Source organism: Schistosoma haematobium, chromosome ZW (genome assembly GCF_000699445.3).
Source record: "Schistosoma haematobium chromosome ZW, whole genome shotgun sequence".
Classification (NCBI taxonomy): Eukaryota; Metazoa; Platyhelminthes; class Trematoda; order Strigeidida; family Schistosomatidae; genus Schistosoma; species Schistosoma haematobium.
The window spans coordinates 52,890,847-52,908,020 of NC_067195.1; the positions used below are offsets into that span (position 1 = coordinate 52,890,847).

Sequence of the window (17,174 nt, forward strand, 5' to 3'; positions counted from 1 at the left end):
ATATTACTACTATGAAAGAGCATAGCATTGTATATTTTGAAATTTCTAGGTGATTTGTGATGGATTTGAGTTACATAATAATTGTCAGGACTACAAATAAATTTACAGTATTTTTTTATTTAAGCAAAAAAATTTACTGAGAAAACATAATAATAATTAGACTTTATTGAAATCGTATACCAAACTGAGCAGGGATATAATGGTGTTAATGTGTTACTTTAATCAATCCACAATACTGAGCGATAGTTTTTCACTGTCTTTATTGGGTAACTTCCTCACACCTGATACGGTTGAACCACACTGGTCTAGGTTTCTCACTAAATCTCAGAGAATTACCTCTGGAAACTAGTCATTAATAAGTTGATAATGATATTATCTTGTGCATTGGTTGAAGTTAAACAATAATACCATTAGACATCGGCTCAGTAATCTAGAGGTTAAACGTCCGCGCACAAGACTGAGGGACCTTCATTGAAAATCTAAATTTTTTATACCTTTTATAAAGTTCATCACCATAAAAGTATGATTGTTTCTTTTTTCATTCTTATTGAGTTTCCGGCTTATCGATTAAACTGACAATTTTCATTTTTTTTAAAAAAAACAACCAATTCCATTAACTCTTTGTCAATGAATTCTTTATTTTTACTAAAACTATAGCAGTCCGCAAACTGTTCTTTTTAGTATCATAGAATATTGACTTTATTTTAAATGAAAACTATTACGTAGATGAGATAAACAACCTGATTGGTATTGAAATTTTGACTACTTAAAAGCAAAAAGAAATATGATGTGGTAGAAAAAATATAAAAATTTCTAGTTTTCTGATTTCCTGAGTTTAAGAAAAACTATTTTCTTCTGTAATTTTTTAGAATAGAATGGTCTGTTTCTTATTTATTTTCTTCATTTCATATAAGTGGAGATAAAATAGAGTAAAATCTTTGACTCTGTTTTATTCTGTTGTTAGCAATACGAAATGTTCTAAGTTAGTAAACTACTGAGAAACTGGAAACATTGAATAGTTCTTTCGTCTTAGTGTTTGATATTATAGTAACACGCATTAATGACACAACAGAGGATCCAACTTGAGATGTTTATTTCTCACAGAAATCCTTTAGTCTTCAGATCAATAAGCCAGTATCCACCTGTTTACGTGTTTCACTTCAATCAATCTGTGGCATTGTGTAGTCATATTCCAATATCATCGGTGAGTAATTGCATCAACCTCGAAATGGTTGGAATTCCCTAGACATGACTTATAATGGGAACTGGGCGAAGTGATTCTTTAAATAAATCATCAGTGAGCACATGATTATCATTGATGTAGAAGGTTTGTGAAAATTGGTGAAGTGTGATTCTGTGGAATTTAAATCATTAGATACCCGCTGATGGTTTAAACGCTCATACATTCTTGTGAGACCTGAAGATCCTAAGTTCGATCCTCTGTGGTGTCATCAATGCGTACTACTATGAAGTCGTGTAATAGAACAAGACAGCTATCCATTGTCTCCAGTTTCTCATTGATTGCCTAATTAACATCATTCCGTAATGTAAGCCATAAAACCTAACAATCTCCATCAAACCCCCACATTTATCTATGTTATCAAAATCTTCACCTTCTACTTATGGTTGAAAGCCGTATCTATAGAAATTCAGTTACATTAGATCAGAACAGATTGGTCACGATGATTAAATATTGAATAAATCATTTTTGTTGTAGTATGATGAATGGTGTTTTTATACATTAGATTCTGTTTAACGTTACGTTTGTAAAAGAAATTGCTTAGGTTATCTGTTTCTAGTTTAGTCAAAATATAATCTCAATATCTTGAATGCCATCAAATAAGATGATGTTTTAAATATAACTGAAGTGTAAATATCACTTATTCTGTTATTTAAGTCAATATAGTTTCACAATAGTAATCTACAGGTCAGATGTTTTAATTCTACCAGAAAAAATCATACGTTCATTTACATTCAATTTCAGTTCTATATCAAAATATAACGCTATTGATCTTTCATAATGATCACTTTTATAAGAAATGATTTGATGAAATAAAGGAAAACAAGTGAATGGAACAGTATTTTTTCTAGCTGTTGTTTATTGCATTTGAAGACTCTACTATGTTTTTACTTATAAGTGCATATATAAGCTTGTAAGTGGAAAAATTTAAGTCAACTAAATTGAAAAACAGAGGAATACTCGTCAATGACAATAGCCTGAAGTAATGTTTTATCTCGAAGGAGTAGAAGTTGGAAAAGCGTGAATTAATCGATTTGCAATTAAGGACCAAATAATTTAATACTAATTTTAGGTGAGGAAGATCTTGGATGCAATACAAAATAGGATTGTCTATGTGCATATTGAAGATGGACTCTAAAAATCAAACAATACAATAGTTCTTAATATTGTTTAGTCAGTGTTAGTGATGAAGCACTTAAAAAACTGCTAACATAAATATAAATACAGTCAAATAAAATTAGAATTCACAAAAGTGTTCAATGTTTAGGAACACATAATATTATAAATATGCAATTTATTTACAGAGGTCGGAATTGATCAGTTTTCTGTCTACCATCTACACTCAACTAAGAATAAACGGGATTCCTGGATTCTACAGCTAGTTACAATACAAATGTTATAAAATTGATGATTTTATACTGATACTAAATGTTTAGAGACAGTCAACAGAAAGCGCTCTTCTCAGGCTTCGTACTAGTTGGTGTACTTCAGCAAAGTATGACCACAACCCATGGGGAACAGTGTATTCGTAAAAAATTAGAACAAGCATCACTCTGTGTCGTAATGAAAGACATTTTCACTCAGTTATTTTGGCTACAACTGAAGTCATGTACCACTAATGATTAGACAATATAACACTGATCACCATTGAGTTGCCAGTAGCTATATATATCTCGGTTCTGTAGGAGAGTGGTGAAGGAAACAAAAGCTCAGTAGTAAAGTTTCCGACAGTAATATTGGGAGGCACGGGTCCCAACCAGTGATTGAACAAATCTTTTGCTGATGACGGTCAAGTGCTATAAATCCTAGATCTACAGTTGTAAGCTTATCCGATCTAACTAATGAACGTCAAACTGTGCCCGCCAAGATGTTACGTTATCCAGTTAGTGACTATACTGAGACTACATATGTTACGTAATTAATACTAGGGACTAGATAATTGAACACTGGTTATTATTAAGTGGCCAAACAACGTTCTCAATGTTCGAACAATTATAAGTTCTTTTTTGGTCGGTTGGTAATAACATCTGAAACCTAAGTATCAGTATTTGTTTTGAAATTTAAACTCACTCAACTAGATAGGATTTCATGTTTTAGCTCATGTTGGAGTTATCTTTCTTAACATACAGTAATTGAGAAGTAAACCCAAGAAATAGTCGAAATTTCTTACTGTGCAAATTAGGGTAATTTATTAAAACAAACATGATGTCTAGTTACAATAGACGAATCGATTTTTATAACTGGTTGATTATGACTATATTTGATTACTTCTATATAACTCATAACTTTGTTTATAGCGAGTACTATGTCAAAAACGCAAGTGAATTCATTTATTTGAAGAACAGTTAAGATAATTTAACTGGGTTTTTCATCTCGAAATTAAAAAAAAAAAACAAAGAAAACATAACTAGCAAACAGACAATCAATAACTGCTTATGTTTGATCTTAAAAATATATTTAAATTAACCATTTTTCTGTTTTCTTTCTCTTCTATCTTTCCCTCCATGTCTTTCACTGTCATTTTTTTTATCGAAATATATCTTAATTTTATGTTAAAATAATCCTGAGATTGAATAAATTCTGCATAATTTCCTACCTGTCTATAAATATACATAATGCATCCCTTAAACTAATTTAAAAGAAATTGTCGTTAGCAATCCATGATCTACACCGACAGTACTTTATAGTATGTAATTCAAGTTTTTGCCTAATGGTTATAGGTCTTAAAAACAAGATAAAAAAACCCATGAGAAATCATTCAATGTTGATGAAAAAATTAAGTGTGCATTATACATTTCCATTAGTAGAAAAACGTTAAAATAAATTAACAGGGCTTTTCTTTAATTCACTTGGTGTTGTTTTACTTTTATCTTCCCATTATCATTTAGGACTTCAGTTGATCAGTCTAATGTTGATATATGTGCATCCTGTGCGGACTGCCTTGATATAGCCTTAAGTCACAAGCATTTTAAGCAAAGATAGATAGTGGCATTCCTCTTTTGTCATTTCTTTTTTCCCTAAATTCTCAAATTTAGTTTAATACATGAATACTGAATTATTTATTTAGTGATTTACTAAAAACGTATACGGTAGACCGAATCCAAATCAAACATATAAAATCTTGTGACTTTATGTCCGGCTTTTTATCACATGAATTATCCACTAATCAAAATACGACTTATACAATCCTAGCACTGTGCCAAACCAATGACGTTTGACCGGTATGAGCAGCCTAGCGTCCTTATTGGTACTATGTTCGCCTAGCCCGTTCAGCTGAGTCCAAAACACTAATTCCAGCTTCCACTATGCGAATCAAATCATTTATTTCAGACATACTGGGTTTATATATCAACCAAACAGACCGCAACGCACCATAAAATAGGAAATAACATTCATACACAATAAAGCCAAAATGTGGCTGTGAATGTGGGAGGAAGTAGTCAATAAATTGAGCATAGCTTAAGAACAGTAAATCGTACAATAATAAATTATAATTCAAAATAAAGATTATAATAAGGTAAATATAGATATATACAATCTAGTTACTGAATAGTTATAACATAAGAGTATATAGATAATATTAGTCCATTAATAGGTCTCAGACGTTACTCGGAATTCATTCTTCACTAAGATATAACACAAATTATACTACGTGTTCAGAAAGTATTCCTTCAAGTTGATTATTTAAAATGTGGGAAATTTGAAATAAAGGAATTTAAAATTGATTGTTTTTTTATAAATGTATGTTGAATTAATGTAGGTAAAATTGTTTATAAGAATAGCATTTACCAAGGCATCATATCTGTTCATTGACGTATTGCTCATACTGTATTTAGGGGAAGAAAACATATATTGTAGTACAAAGTATAGTATAGAATAAAATTTCTATAACAGACAATCAAATGACATCAAGAACGGTAACTAAAAGTCATTAAATTCATCAAATTTCTTTAGTTCTACAAATATTGTACAACATCATTGTCCATTAAGATCTACCCTTAAAATAGTTAAAAATAGTTTATCTATTTAGATAGACTAATAAAATGATACTATTCTATCGCATTTATTTTAATTAGTTAAAGTCACTTATATGGATGTTTGGTCACATATCTGATTTACATTTTAATCAGTTTGGAAAGTAATAGACTCATTTTCCAGTGTTTTATGATAAACTTTGTAAATATATTCTATCATCTTGAAAAAAAAAGTGAATTTTTGTAGCCACGGTATATTTATCAAATAATCAGGATAAAAATATGTTATTGGTCATTGTTTCAATAAATAAAATCTAGGACAATGTGTGATTGTCCTCAAGCATTGTTTTATTGTTTTCTTATAACATAATCCCCTGTTAGAAGATGAGAATATTTAACTTTTCTAACCTAATTAAGAAAAAAATATAATGTTGTTTTGCATATAGTTTCCTAGTAGAGATGGTTATCATACTGATCTATTTCTGAAAATTTTCAGTCCGTATAAATTATTTACTTATACCTAGTACGAAACTTTGCGGTTTGACTCATCATATGATTGTATATGCTATAAAATTCATTCGTTAAATTTCTAAAGTGGTTATCAAAATGATAAACTATGCTTTGTGCATGACTGTATATATCAGTCAACGTACATACATGTATAAGTATGTTGATGATGAGTGTCAACGAGAATGTAATCTTGGTTCATACATTTTTTTGCCTATTACTTCTAACCACCCAACGTCTAATGTAAGTCAAAACTGCATCAAGTCACCTTGATTAATGATTATAATTCAATCTGTAGAATTCAATCAGTACTGAGGAATATGAAACGTGATGTTGATAGTTACTCAATGATTTACGAATGTAAAAGGCTCCATTGAATATTTTCAACTGCATAAGGGAAATATTTCAAAAGGATATATATTAGATACACAGTCATAATATATGACTTTCATGTATATTTTCATTACCTATTGGCAGCTTTACAGAACTCACGTTAAGTGGTTCGGACTAAAGACAATTGACATAGTGCACTACTAAGCATAAAATTGATTTTCAGTCCATCTGTAAATGTCGTGCATAAAAATTCACGGTATCGTACTAACTTATTACCTTACATTTTTTACTGGACAAAGATTAATAGGTCAAAAAATGGAATACTTCTATCTATTCGTTCGCTTAAATGTAACACTGTTTACTCATATTCACAGTGACAAATTTCTTGGTTCATAACTAATTTTTACGGGTATCAACCAAGTATAAGGGAATAACTGATAAACTGGTTCAAGTAACCAGTTTATGAAATGATCTAACACAAAACTCAACGATTTCCATATTAACAATTTCATTACAGTACACTGTAATCATTTATCTGCATCAGTGTCATGATAATTAACTTCACAGGTTACGGTATTTCATCAAAAATTCAAAAAATAAAACAATTAAAAGATAACCACTAACAAACACTTGGTTTCTTCACAGTTACACGGTTGTAGATGTTTGTTTAACTTGACAGCTCTTTAATCTAACTATTTAAGAGTAATTATCAGTGTACACTTGGAGGTCAAGCCTTTAAATCAACTTGTTTAAAAGAATGATGGAAGTCATTTTCAAACTGAACATACTTGAAATAATGATCTAACTACAAAACTGAATTATTCAATTAGTTTAATATAACATCAATTGATTCATGATCTCAACCAAAAACTTAACAATCTCCACAACCCCTATACTGATAATTAAAATGTGCTCACTAGTGACTAGCTCCGTGAGGGAATTCTCGGAGTTCTAGTGAGAAGCTATGACCAGTGGAGCTAATCCGTGTCGGGTAGAGACAGGTATCTACCTCAGTACAATAGAAGTTGTTCGCGCAATTTCATGGATTGGTTGATGTTAGACACTAACACCATTGGATGCCGGCTCAGTGGTCTAGTTGGTTAAGCGCCTGGCGCGAGACCGACAGGTCCTGGGTTCGAAGCTCGCAGGGAGCGGGATCGTGGATGCGCACTGCTGAAGAGTCCTATACTAGGACGAAACGGCCGTCCAGTGCTTCCAGGTTTCCAACGGTGGTCTAACATCAATTGATTCATGATCTCAATCAAAAACTTAACAATCTCCACAACCCCTATACTGATAAATTTTTATTTATTATTCTACATTATCAACATCAAAGCCAATTGAATTATTCCTTTTTCGTGGATGTACAAATAAGAAAAAAAATTTTTTCTTTTTGTTTCATAGCAATTTCTTACAGAATTTGAAGCACGTAAACCTCAAATAGAAAGAATACATTATGAAAAAGAACGTTTATTATCTTGGACAACAAAAAATCGTTCAGTTGAAGAATTAACAACACAAAGTATGTTATTCATATTTGATAAATAAATTTTTTTCATTTTATATCTGAATTAAATTTTTTTTCGATAATAAATTTTTTGACTTATAAACTACCTTGATTGGTTTAATAATTTCGTATATGCATATAAATATTACTGTATATTAGAGTAAAGCCTGATGAGGATCTAATCGAAAACAATATTGTTCGCTTATATATGTTGTTCTAAATAAATTTTTTCTCTATTTCTGATCTGATATTTTCATAAAGAAACAAAACTAAGAAAAAAATTGTGAATATGAATAACAATATAAATTATGTAATTAGTTTGTAATCATTGGATGCCGGCTCAGTGGTCCAGTAGGTTAAGCGTTCGCGCGCGAGACTGAGAGATCTGGGTTCGAATCCCGCGAGCGGGATCGTGGATGCGCACTGCCGAGGAGTCCCACAATAGGAAGAAATGGCTGTACAGTGCTTTCTGGTTTTCAATAGTGGTCTAACGTCAACCGGTTCATGATCTCAATCATAAACCTAATAATCTCCACAACCCCTAAACTGATTTGTATTATTGTTGGATTGTATTAAAAGTTTTTAGAATTATATTGATTAATAAATAATAATTTCAATAGTTAAGATCATGAGTCAATTGAAAGTAGACTACCGTGGAAAACTTGAAAGCACTGGATGAACGTTTCAAAGTTTTCCATGGTTGTCTAGCTTCAATTGACTCATGATCTCAACTATTGAAATTACCAGAATATCCACAAAACCCTTTCTAATAAATAATAGTTAAAACTTAGAGAACTACTTCTCGAAGCTAGTCATTAGTAAGTATATGATAATATTATATCGTGGGTTGGTTAACGTTAGACATAAATGCCATTAGATACCGACTCAGTAATCTGGATTTTAAGCGTCCACGAGTGAGATTTAGTGGTCTTGGTTCAAGTCCTACGTGCGGGGTGGTGGATTTACATTTTTGAGAGGTCTCATCCTAGAACGAAACGGCTTTTCAGTACTTCCAGTTTTTGAATGGTGGTTTAGCTTAAATTGACTCGTTAATTCATCTGTTAAAATGCTACAGTCTCCAAAAATCCTCATACTGTAATTTAATTAATGATTACAATCATTTTTATAGATTACATTAATTACAAATATTATTGATTTGTATGTATTTATGTTTTAATTAGAAGAGCTGAATCATGAACTATCATCCTATTTAAGTATCACAATACACTTATGTGTACATAGGTAAATGTATTATACAAGAAAATAACCATAGAATGCATCATTTCAGATCGTTATTTTGTTGGAAAAAGTTCAGTCAAGTTTTTTAAAATCTTTTCATCATAATTATTTGTGCGAAACACAAGGACGACACTTAAAAGATACATAATTAAGGTTAATAGTTTTGAACAAGTCGAAAAAATCAAGTACGCTAACGTCAAGTGTTAATCACGGACACAAATATCCTAGAAAATACACTAAAATTATAAAGTTATTGATAAAATACTTAATATACAGTTTATTCTTTAAAAATTCTAATAGTTAGATTCATGAGTTAGTTAAAGCTAGACCACCATGGAAAACCTGGAAGCACTGGACAGCAGTTCCGTCCTAGTAGGAGATGCATACTAGGATGAAACGGTCATCCAGTGCTTCCAAGTTGTGCATGGTGGTCTAGCTTTAATTAACCCATGAACTCAACTATTAGATTACTACAATCTACACTTAACCCCTTTCTGATAAAAAGACCGTTGAAATCTCATACCTTTCTTTTTCAAAAATAATAAATATATTGATCTGTTTTTGATTAGTAATTATCAGTATAGGGTTGTTGAGATTGTTGAGTTTAGAATAATATCATGAATGGATCAATCTCAGACCACTATTGAAAACTTGGAAGCACTACTGAGGAGTCCCACAATAGGACGAAATAGCTTCCAGGTTTTCAATGGTGGTCTAACATTAATTCATTCATTATATCGATCAGTAATCAATCTCATTTTCGTTTAATTCTTTAGCTAAATATGAGTTTTGTTATGGAAATATAATTGATCTATTCCTATTCAAATATATTTTCATTCTAAAATAGTATACTAATCGATACAAGTACATATTCTCTTTTATTTCTTTGACTTGAAAATATTGTTTCCTGAAAGATCTATTTATTGATTTGTATTTTGATCAAGAAATTAATAAAACTGATATTGAAAGATATTCTGCATAGTTCAACTAGATAAAATTAAGTCGAAATTCAAACAGAAATATCTTTGAACATTTAATTAATTCGAACATTGTTTTTATAGGTAACTGATATAAGTCGAAGAATTGTAAGGATCAGAGTTTATTGAGTACTTGTTTCATTAACAGTCCACAATTAAAATACTAAATACAATGGATTTTAAGTCCTTTAGGTTTCATAGTAATTACAACATCATTTAACAGTTAAGCTGCACTTTAACCGGTTACATTCTCCAAATCTATTTATAAACTGGTAAATATACGTTAACTAGTAAATAGATTATAAGCAAAGATGGACAGTGGCTAGCAGTGGAATCCAGGACGCGCGTTTCGTCCTGTTTGGGACTCATCAGCTGGATGTACCTGCATCTCAGAGTTGATGTTCACTCTGGGACTCGAACTCAGTACCGTTCGCTTCAAACGCCATCGTGTTATCCACTTAGCTACTGAGTCCTGATAGCCACTTGCTTGTGCAATGGGTTGGAGTTTAATTCACTTGATATTGTTTTTACTTGAATCTTCCCATTGATGTTTTAGGCAATATCAAGGCATACGCACAGTATGCACATATGCCAATAAGAGACTGATCAATTTCAGTCCTAAAACATCAATGGGAAGATTCAAGTAAAAACAATATCAAGTGAATTAGTAAGTAGATTGTTTTAATTATCTTACCAATAGTACAATTAAAGAGAACTTTATTTTTGTGGGCTCTTCTTTCCAATTGTTGCCAAATACTATTCATTGTTTTGATGTATGGCTCTAGTTCCTGGAGGAATATGTTCTTTGGTCTGTCTCTTTTCCTTATGCCTTGAGGATTTCAAGTTAGGGCTTACTTTGTGGTGCAATTTGACGATTTCTGCCATATGTGTCCTATTCATCTCCAGCATCTTTTTCTAGTTTTATCTTCAGCTGAAAATTGGTTTGTTCTCTGTCAAAGTAGACAGTTTCTTGTGGTTTCCATCAGCCGGTTTTGAAGTATCTTGTGTAGACAATTTTTTATAAAAACCTGTACATTTTTAATGATGGTTGTTTTAATTCTCATATATATGCTGACGTAGTATTATACCTTCAAACTTACGAATTTTATCATCGAAGAAATATCTCAGTCAAAATACTCACACAATCCCTAAACGAAATAAAAATCAAAACCGACTCACTATTCATAAACAATTTTTTATGATATGTTCGTAAATTAAACTATTCATCCAGTAAATTGAAAATGAAGTGGTACGAAGACTATGCGTGTGTCTCTTCAAATTGTCACACCGTACACATCAGCATACCGAAAGAAATAATCAGTGATGAAAATCAAATACTTTGAAATGAAAATCGAAATTTAAGATATAATCATAAAGAACTAAACAAAAGTGCCGTCTTTGGAGGATTTTAGTCTTTTGAGCTAAGCGATTTGACCAGAATGTCACCAAACTCCTTATCTTACTGTACGAATCTTACCCACTCTTTCAAGAAAAACAGGATGTAATAGTCATAAATGAATTTTTTATAAGCTAGTGAAAGAATAAGTTTAGTGACGTCATCGTATCAGATTCTAATTCATATCATTTAACGTGTCTAACTAACTATAAGCAATATAATAATAAGAAATGATTCCCACTGAAATGTAATCTGTTATAACAAACAAAAAGTTGTTATATAAAATAGATGGAGTAATACTAGCAGTGGAATGGAAGGCGTTTGTTTCGTCCTATTTCCAACTCATTAGACGCATGTACCTACATACCAGATTTGATATTCATTCTAGTGTTCTAACCCAGTAGTCTTCGTTTTCAACACCAACGTATCATTCACTTAATGAATAAGTTAAAATAGTCACCAACTTGTACAACAGGTATGAAGTTTTATTTAATTTGTAATGGTATGATTTGTCCTTTTGTTAAGTGACATTTGATAAACCAAAGTATTATTTCACTCTATATAACTTAATTATCTATTATTTTATCGTCCTTCTAAAATTTTTTTTTTCGATTAATGTTACATATTTCATCTGTATCCATATGGAAATTCATAGTTTTAATTGACTTTCTACAATTTTACAACGTATTTCAATGTTGTTGTTTTTTTCTGAATAAGGGAAAATTAGATTTATATCTTGTTTACTGTTATTATGATTCAAAATATATAAGTTTAAGAATTCCATTAAAACCTATTGTCTCCTTATTTCATAATCAGCGGAAATCTAAAAATCAGTTCTTTCTAAAAAGAAATATGATAATATATCTATGCATATGTAATATTCCTAAACTTGTTGACTAAGCAACTCAATAATTGATACCATACATTGTATGGTACTTTATCTTCTGTAGTCTTGAGTGCTGTTGAATGTATGAGGGGGTTATTACTTCCCAGTTGCCTAAACCGTGGAAGGGCTCTTTAGGAGGTACCTGGAAAGGAAATTGGATTAAAGGTGGTCTTAGAGACCCGAGAGCTGCCTTGACGTGGCGGTGAAGCTTGCCTATCGTGATGAACCAATTGAGCTATACTGGCTGCAACAATCGTTCCTCAAGGTAGGTCGATTGGAGAGCGGTAAGATTAAAAGCAGCGAACCCAAGGTCTGAAAGGAAAGTCGTACTGCCTACTGTACAGAGGTGTGACAGTAGTAAAGTATTTCCTTCAGACAACCAGCATAATAGCGATGCTGCCTTCCCACAAGGAGGAGTGGTGTTAGAAAAGGTCGACCCTAAAAATGCACGGATATCTGTCTCTGGCGGTAAGGTCTCAACAAGTACGGAGCTAACACGGAGATTACTCACAGAAATTCGTGTGTGACCGACCTCAAGCAGTTGTCCCTTGTGCACCATGGTCACGCTCTCAGGTCTCTAAGACCACCTTTAATCCGATTTCCTTTTCAGATACCTCCAGAAGAACCCTTCCATGGTATGTGCAACCAGGAAGTGATAAGCAACGGAAATGGTTGGAGACTCTAGGTGACATGCCTCAGAATCGATCACAATGGCGTCGGTGTGTATACTCTGTCTTCCGTTAAACTATGAGATTAAAATCGCTTCATATCTTTCTTTTTACGAACTAATGTCCTTATACACAATCTTTCTTTTATATATTACCACCACTGAATTAACTACTTCTATGAATCCGATGTTCATCTAGTTGTGTTAATGAGGTATGGCAACTTGGATCAATGCATATATGTGCCTGGTCCTGCGTTGTGGCTGACTGACTGACTTAGTGCTTCCAGGTTTTCCATGGTGGTCTAACTTTAATGGATTCATGATCTCAACTATTGAAATCTTATTTTTCTTTAGTATAAATTTAATTTTAAATACAAATTGAGAATAAACATATAATTTCCGTTAACTCTAAAATCAAGTGTTTCGTTTCAAATTTTTAACTGAGTAACTTTGGTCTTTGACTGTTTACTTTAGTCTGCCGAATAAATTTATCATAGATGGTTTCGTTAGGTATTTTGCTATAATTATTTATTTACAAGCTATTAATTGGTTGAGCGAACTCAGTAAGAGTTCCCTATGAGTTTCTAACCCATGTCACTCAGTATCCGAATAAGAAATGAATAAATGCTCTATAAGATTCGCTACTATTCTCCTCTAAGACTGACAGATCTATATCAAATGATCATTTGCTGTTATATCGTTTTGTCCTGAATTCTGAATAAAGACGATCGATTAAGTTACAGTATAATTACGTCACAGTATTCAAAGATTAATTTCACTCTTTCCTAATACTGAATACTTAAAAGCAATAGGGATTAGTTTATGTGCATACCAACTCAGCATATGTGGATAGACACCCATTCAAAACCAAAGATATAACGTATGACAATGGGGTCTTATTACATTGGTTGAACCACCTAGCTTACAACCACTGCCTCACAGATTTAAACATCACTTCATCAAATCCACTTTCAATAACTAGGTCCTACCCTCAAATGTAACCAATAAAGTACGGCTTAAAGCTAATGACATAAGTCTATTGTGCAGATGACCTAAGTTTCAAAAAGCTGGATCAACTTTGTGTACTTCGTTGATAAAGAGATTTTCATACCACTGAGTAGATTTTCATGTTTTAATTATGCGGGCTGTATAAAGTTTACCACTTTTATGTAGGTTTCCATCAAAAAATGAAGTGAATTGAATAAATAAGTCTATGGAGAACAACTGTTCTTTCATATGAATTAATTGGCGTTTGATAAGTAAATAACATGAAATTCAAATTCAGGGTGATCATAAAGATATTCTGCATCATGAAAGATGAGAATTGTACATACCTAATGGTAAAAAAACTCAAGTTTGGTGTGTACAAGAGTAGAAAACTGAAATGAAACATTACCTTCAGGCAGACAGCAACATCTCGAACGACATTATTGTGTTTATACCTTTTAGTGAGAGCCAGTCATCTCATGGTAAGAGATCTGTCTTGTTAACGAAGATCAACCTACAGGCGACCAAGGATTAACAGTTCTAAAATCAATAAAACTCTATCAAAATATCGAATACCTACAATACAATAAGAAACATGACGTTCATCAATAGCATGTGACTGATTAATGTGGTCTTTGTATTCTACTTATTACGGTTTTTAGTCAGGTAGCAAAAATCACTGACACAGCACGACTCACGGTTCAATTAACAAATCCACTAATAGTTATATAAAAGGTAGAACTGAAACAATGCAGTTCATTATGGTAGAAAATAATAACTTCAAGACTAATACTTTCCAAAAAGTATGGAGAATTTCGGTATTTGTTTCTGCTCTCGCTTACTTATTTCATTTGTGTAATTTCGCAAGAAAACCAAATTTGTTTTTCAGTTCGCACAATTTTAAAGATGATCTTATAGTGATTAACAGTGATTCAGTGTCTATAAAATAGGATTGGATATTTGAAAGTGACCGTGATATTGTAGAAAGTGAGTGGAATATAGATAAGTAAATAGGGAGGTAGATAAGTAGGCAACTAAGTAGATGAATCTATTGTCTGACTATAAACAAATGAAAATAATGGAAAGGACAAGATGGTTAAATGTATGTTAGACAGACACATCCATTAGGTCAGTAACACATAAATTTACAGGCGTAATGTATATACCTTCATCTATGACTCGTCAAAGAAACAAATACCAGCACGTGAATTGTTTAAAAATAAATAAATCTTTCATACAGAGTATGAATATTCAGAATACAAGTTCAATAATAACAATTTATTTTTTAAATGGATCAAATTCACTTTTTAACACATGTAACCTTTATTCACAAAAATACAAATGAATATGTATGGAAAAAGTAGACCTTCCAAATATCCATTTATGCATTCTACCTATGACGAGTATGTTAAAAATACATATAATACAATTCGGAAGGAATAACAATATACATTTATTTCTAACAGTCCCATAACTATGTTTAACAATCCAGTATCTCGTTTATTGTCAGGGTTTGCTCAAGCTATAATAGAACTTGTAGAAGATGAAACTACTCCGGTTACTACTAATACGTATAATATAACACCTGGTCATTATACTACCATTAACAGTAATATTAGTAATTACACCAATAATTGTGTCAAATCGACAGTTGTTAATGACAACGTTGGGAAAACTAGTGATGCACTCGATCATTATCAGTCGAACATACAAAATGAGACAAAGTTTCTGAACATGAAACAATCAAATAATGATATGAGATTGTTGGCTAGTCAAACACAACAACAACAAAACTTCCATACACTGTCATCAGCATCATCATTGTTACTATTATCAACTCATCCTGATTCAATAAACACTGACACAAACCTAAATTCAATCTATCCTTCAATTATTAGTAATTCATCATCTTTATCCAAAGATGTAATAAGTACCAATGAACTAGATGCTGGGATTAACGTGAAAATAATTACTGATAATCTACATGAGCCTGAAAATGAGGATGTTGATAATGGTGATCATGATAAACATAGTTTGCATATTGACACTGACCATAATATCACTCAAGATAAAATTTATAATCCAACTGATACAGATACTGATTCTTGTTTAACTGAACCACAAATATCACCAAACTATTATCATACAATGGATAAACGTTATAGTTTAGATGAATATGATTTGAAACGATTCGATTCATCTGTCTTACAATCGAATGAAAAACAACTGAATAAGGAAGAAAATGAAAATGAATATGTAAATCGTAATCAGAATGAATGTATGATAAGTTTGAAAAGTATTTATGTTAAAGATAACATTTCTGGTAGGTAGTAGCTGTCAGTGATTTACAGGTTTCGATTATTACAATATAAAACAAAGTACAATTTTGATTGATACATAATGTTTAGTCAAGTGATAAAGGAACTTAAATGCGATATTCTTACATACAAAAGTAATTGACAAGATAAATATGTTTATAAGTTATATGAAGTATAGCTTAATGATCTTGTTAGAACTTGGAGATTATTAAATACTAATTAAATTTAAGACTTTGAATATTAGTCAACTTCCTGTCTATTTTAATCATAATAAATCCCCATAAATGAATGAATTGATGGATAACATAACTATTCATTTATTGAATATATGTTTGTAGTAGGTAAAAATTACAAACAATTGAGGAAGGTTTAATTTGGGACTATTCATAATAATTTTCCTGGTTAGCGTTATTTAACGAGTTAGTTTTCTACGGGATTGGGTCGCTAACCCTATGTCCGACCCTCCTCCTTTATCCGGGCTTGGGACTGGCAGTAGCGTCAGAGGGGCTCTAAGAGGAGTTCATATTCATTAATTTATCCATATAACCCGTGATAATAGTTTTTACATTCAAGTATATGTTAGACAGTTGTCAAATGATAGACATAGTTATTTTGTATATATGTTAAGTTATTAGAATAAATTCATATACTTGGTATGTGACTACTAGAAACTAGCGTAAATTTTAAAGATACTTTTTGATGACTGTAACATTTTTATTGTATGGATCATTTTGATAAATACCATACAACAACTGATCCCTTATAAAACTTTGTTTTTTTCAAGGACATATTTAACCATAAGTAATAACTTTTAAGTTCTTTCTATTTTTCAATAGAACCCTAGATAATATCAACTCTTTTTATAAATTATTTTGTTGATTATAATTAAATGTTTTGTCAACAAATACAGTTTTTAGTTAAAGTCTATCATTTAACTTAACATATTTTATGTTTTATTGTTAACCGGCCATAAGAACTATAACTTGACCTAGATTATTTAATTATGATTGAATTACTTCAACTAATCAACTAATAACCAATTAAAAATGATTCCAGAATATAAAAAAAACAGTTATCATAAGTTTCATAAATAATGTCATACTTACTTACTTACGCCTGTTACTCCTAATGGAGCGTAGGCCG

General features: G+C 31.5%; 1 protein-coding gene across 2 annotated transcripts in view; it reads left to right on the top strand.

Annotated features, from left to right (window-relative positions):
- The window catches only part of MS3_00003861 (uncharacterized protein), a 248,629-nt gene that overhangs the window by 144,831 nt on the left and 86,624 nt on the right, over positions 1-17,174 (top strand). For both annotated transcript variants that reach the window (XM_051211722.1, XM_051211723.1), the window contains one exon: positions 7,459-7,576. In XM_051211722.1, coding sequence (XP_051071819.1) covers positions 7,459-7,576 — 118 coding nt within the window. The remainder of the gene's footprint in view (positions 1-7,458; positions 7,577-17,174) is intronic.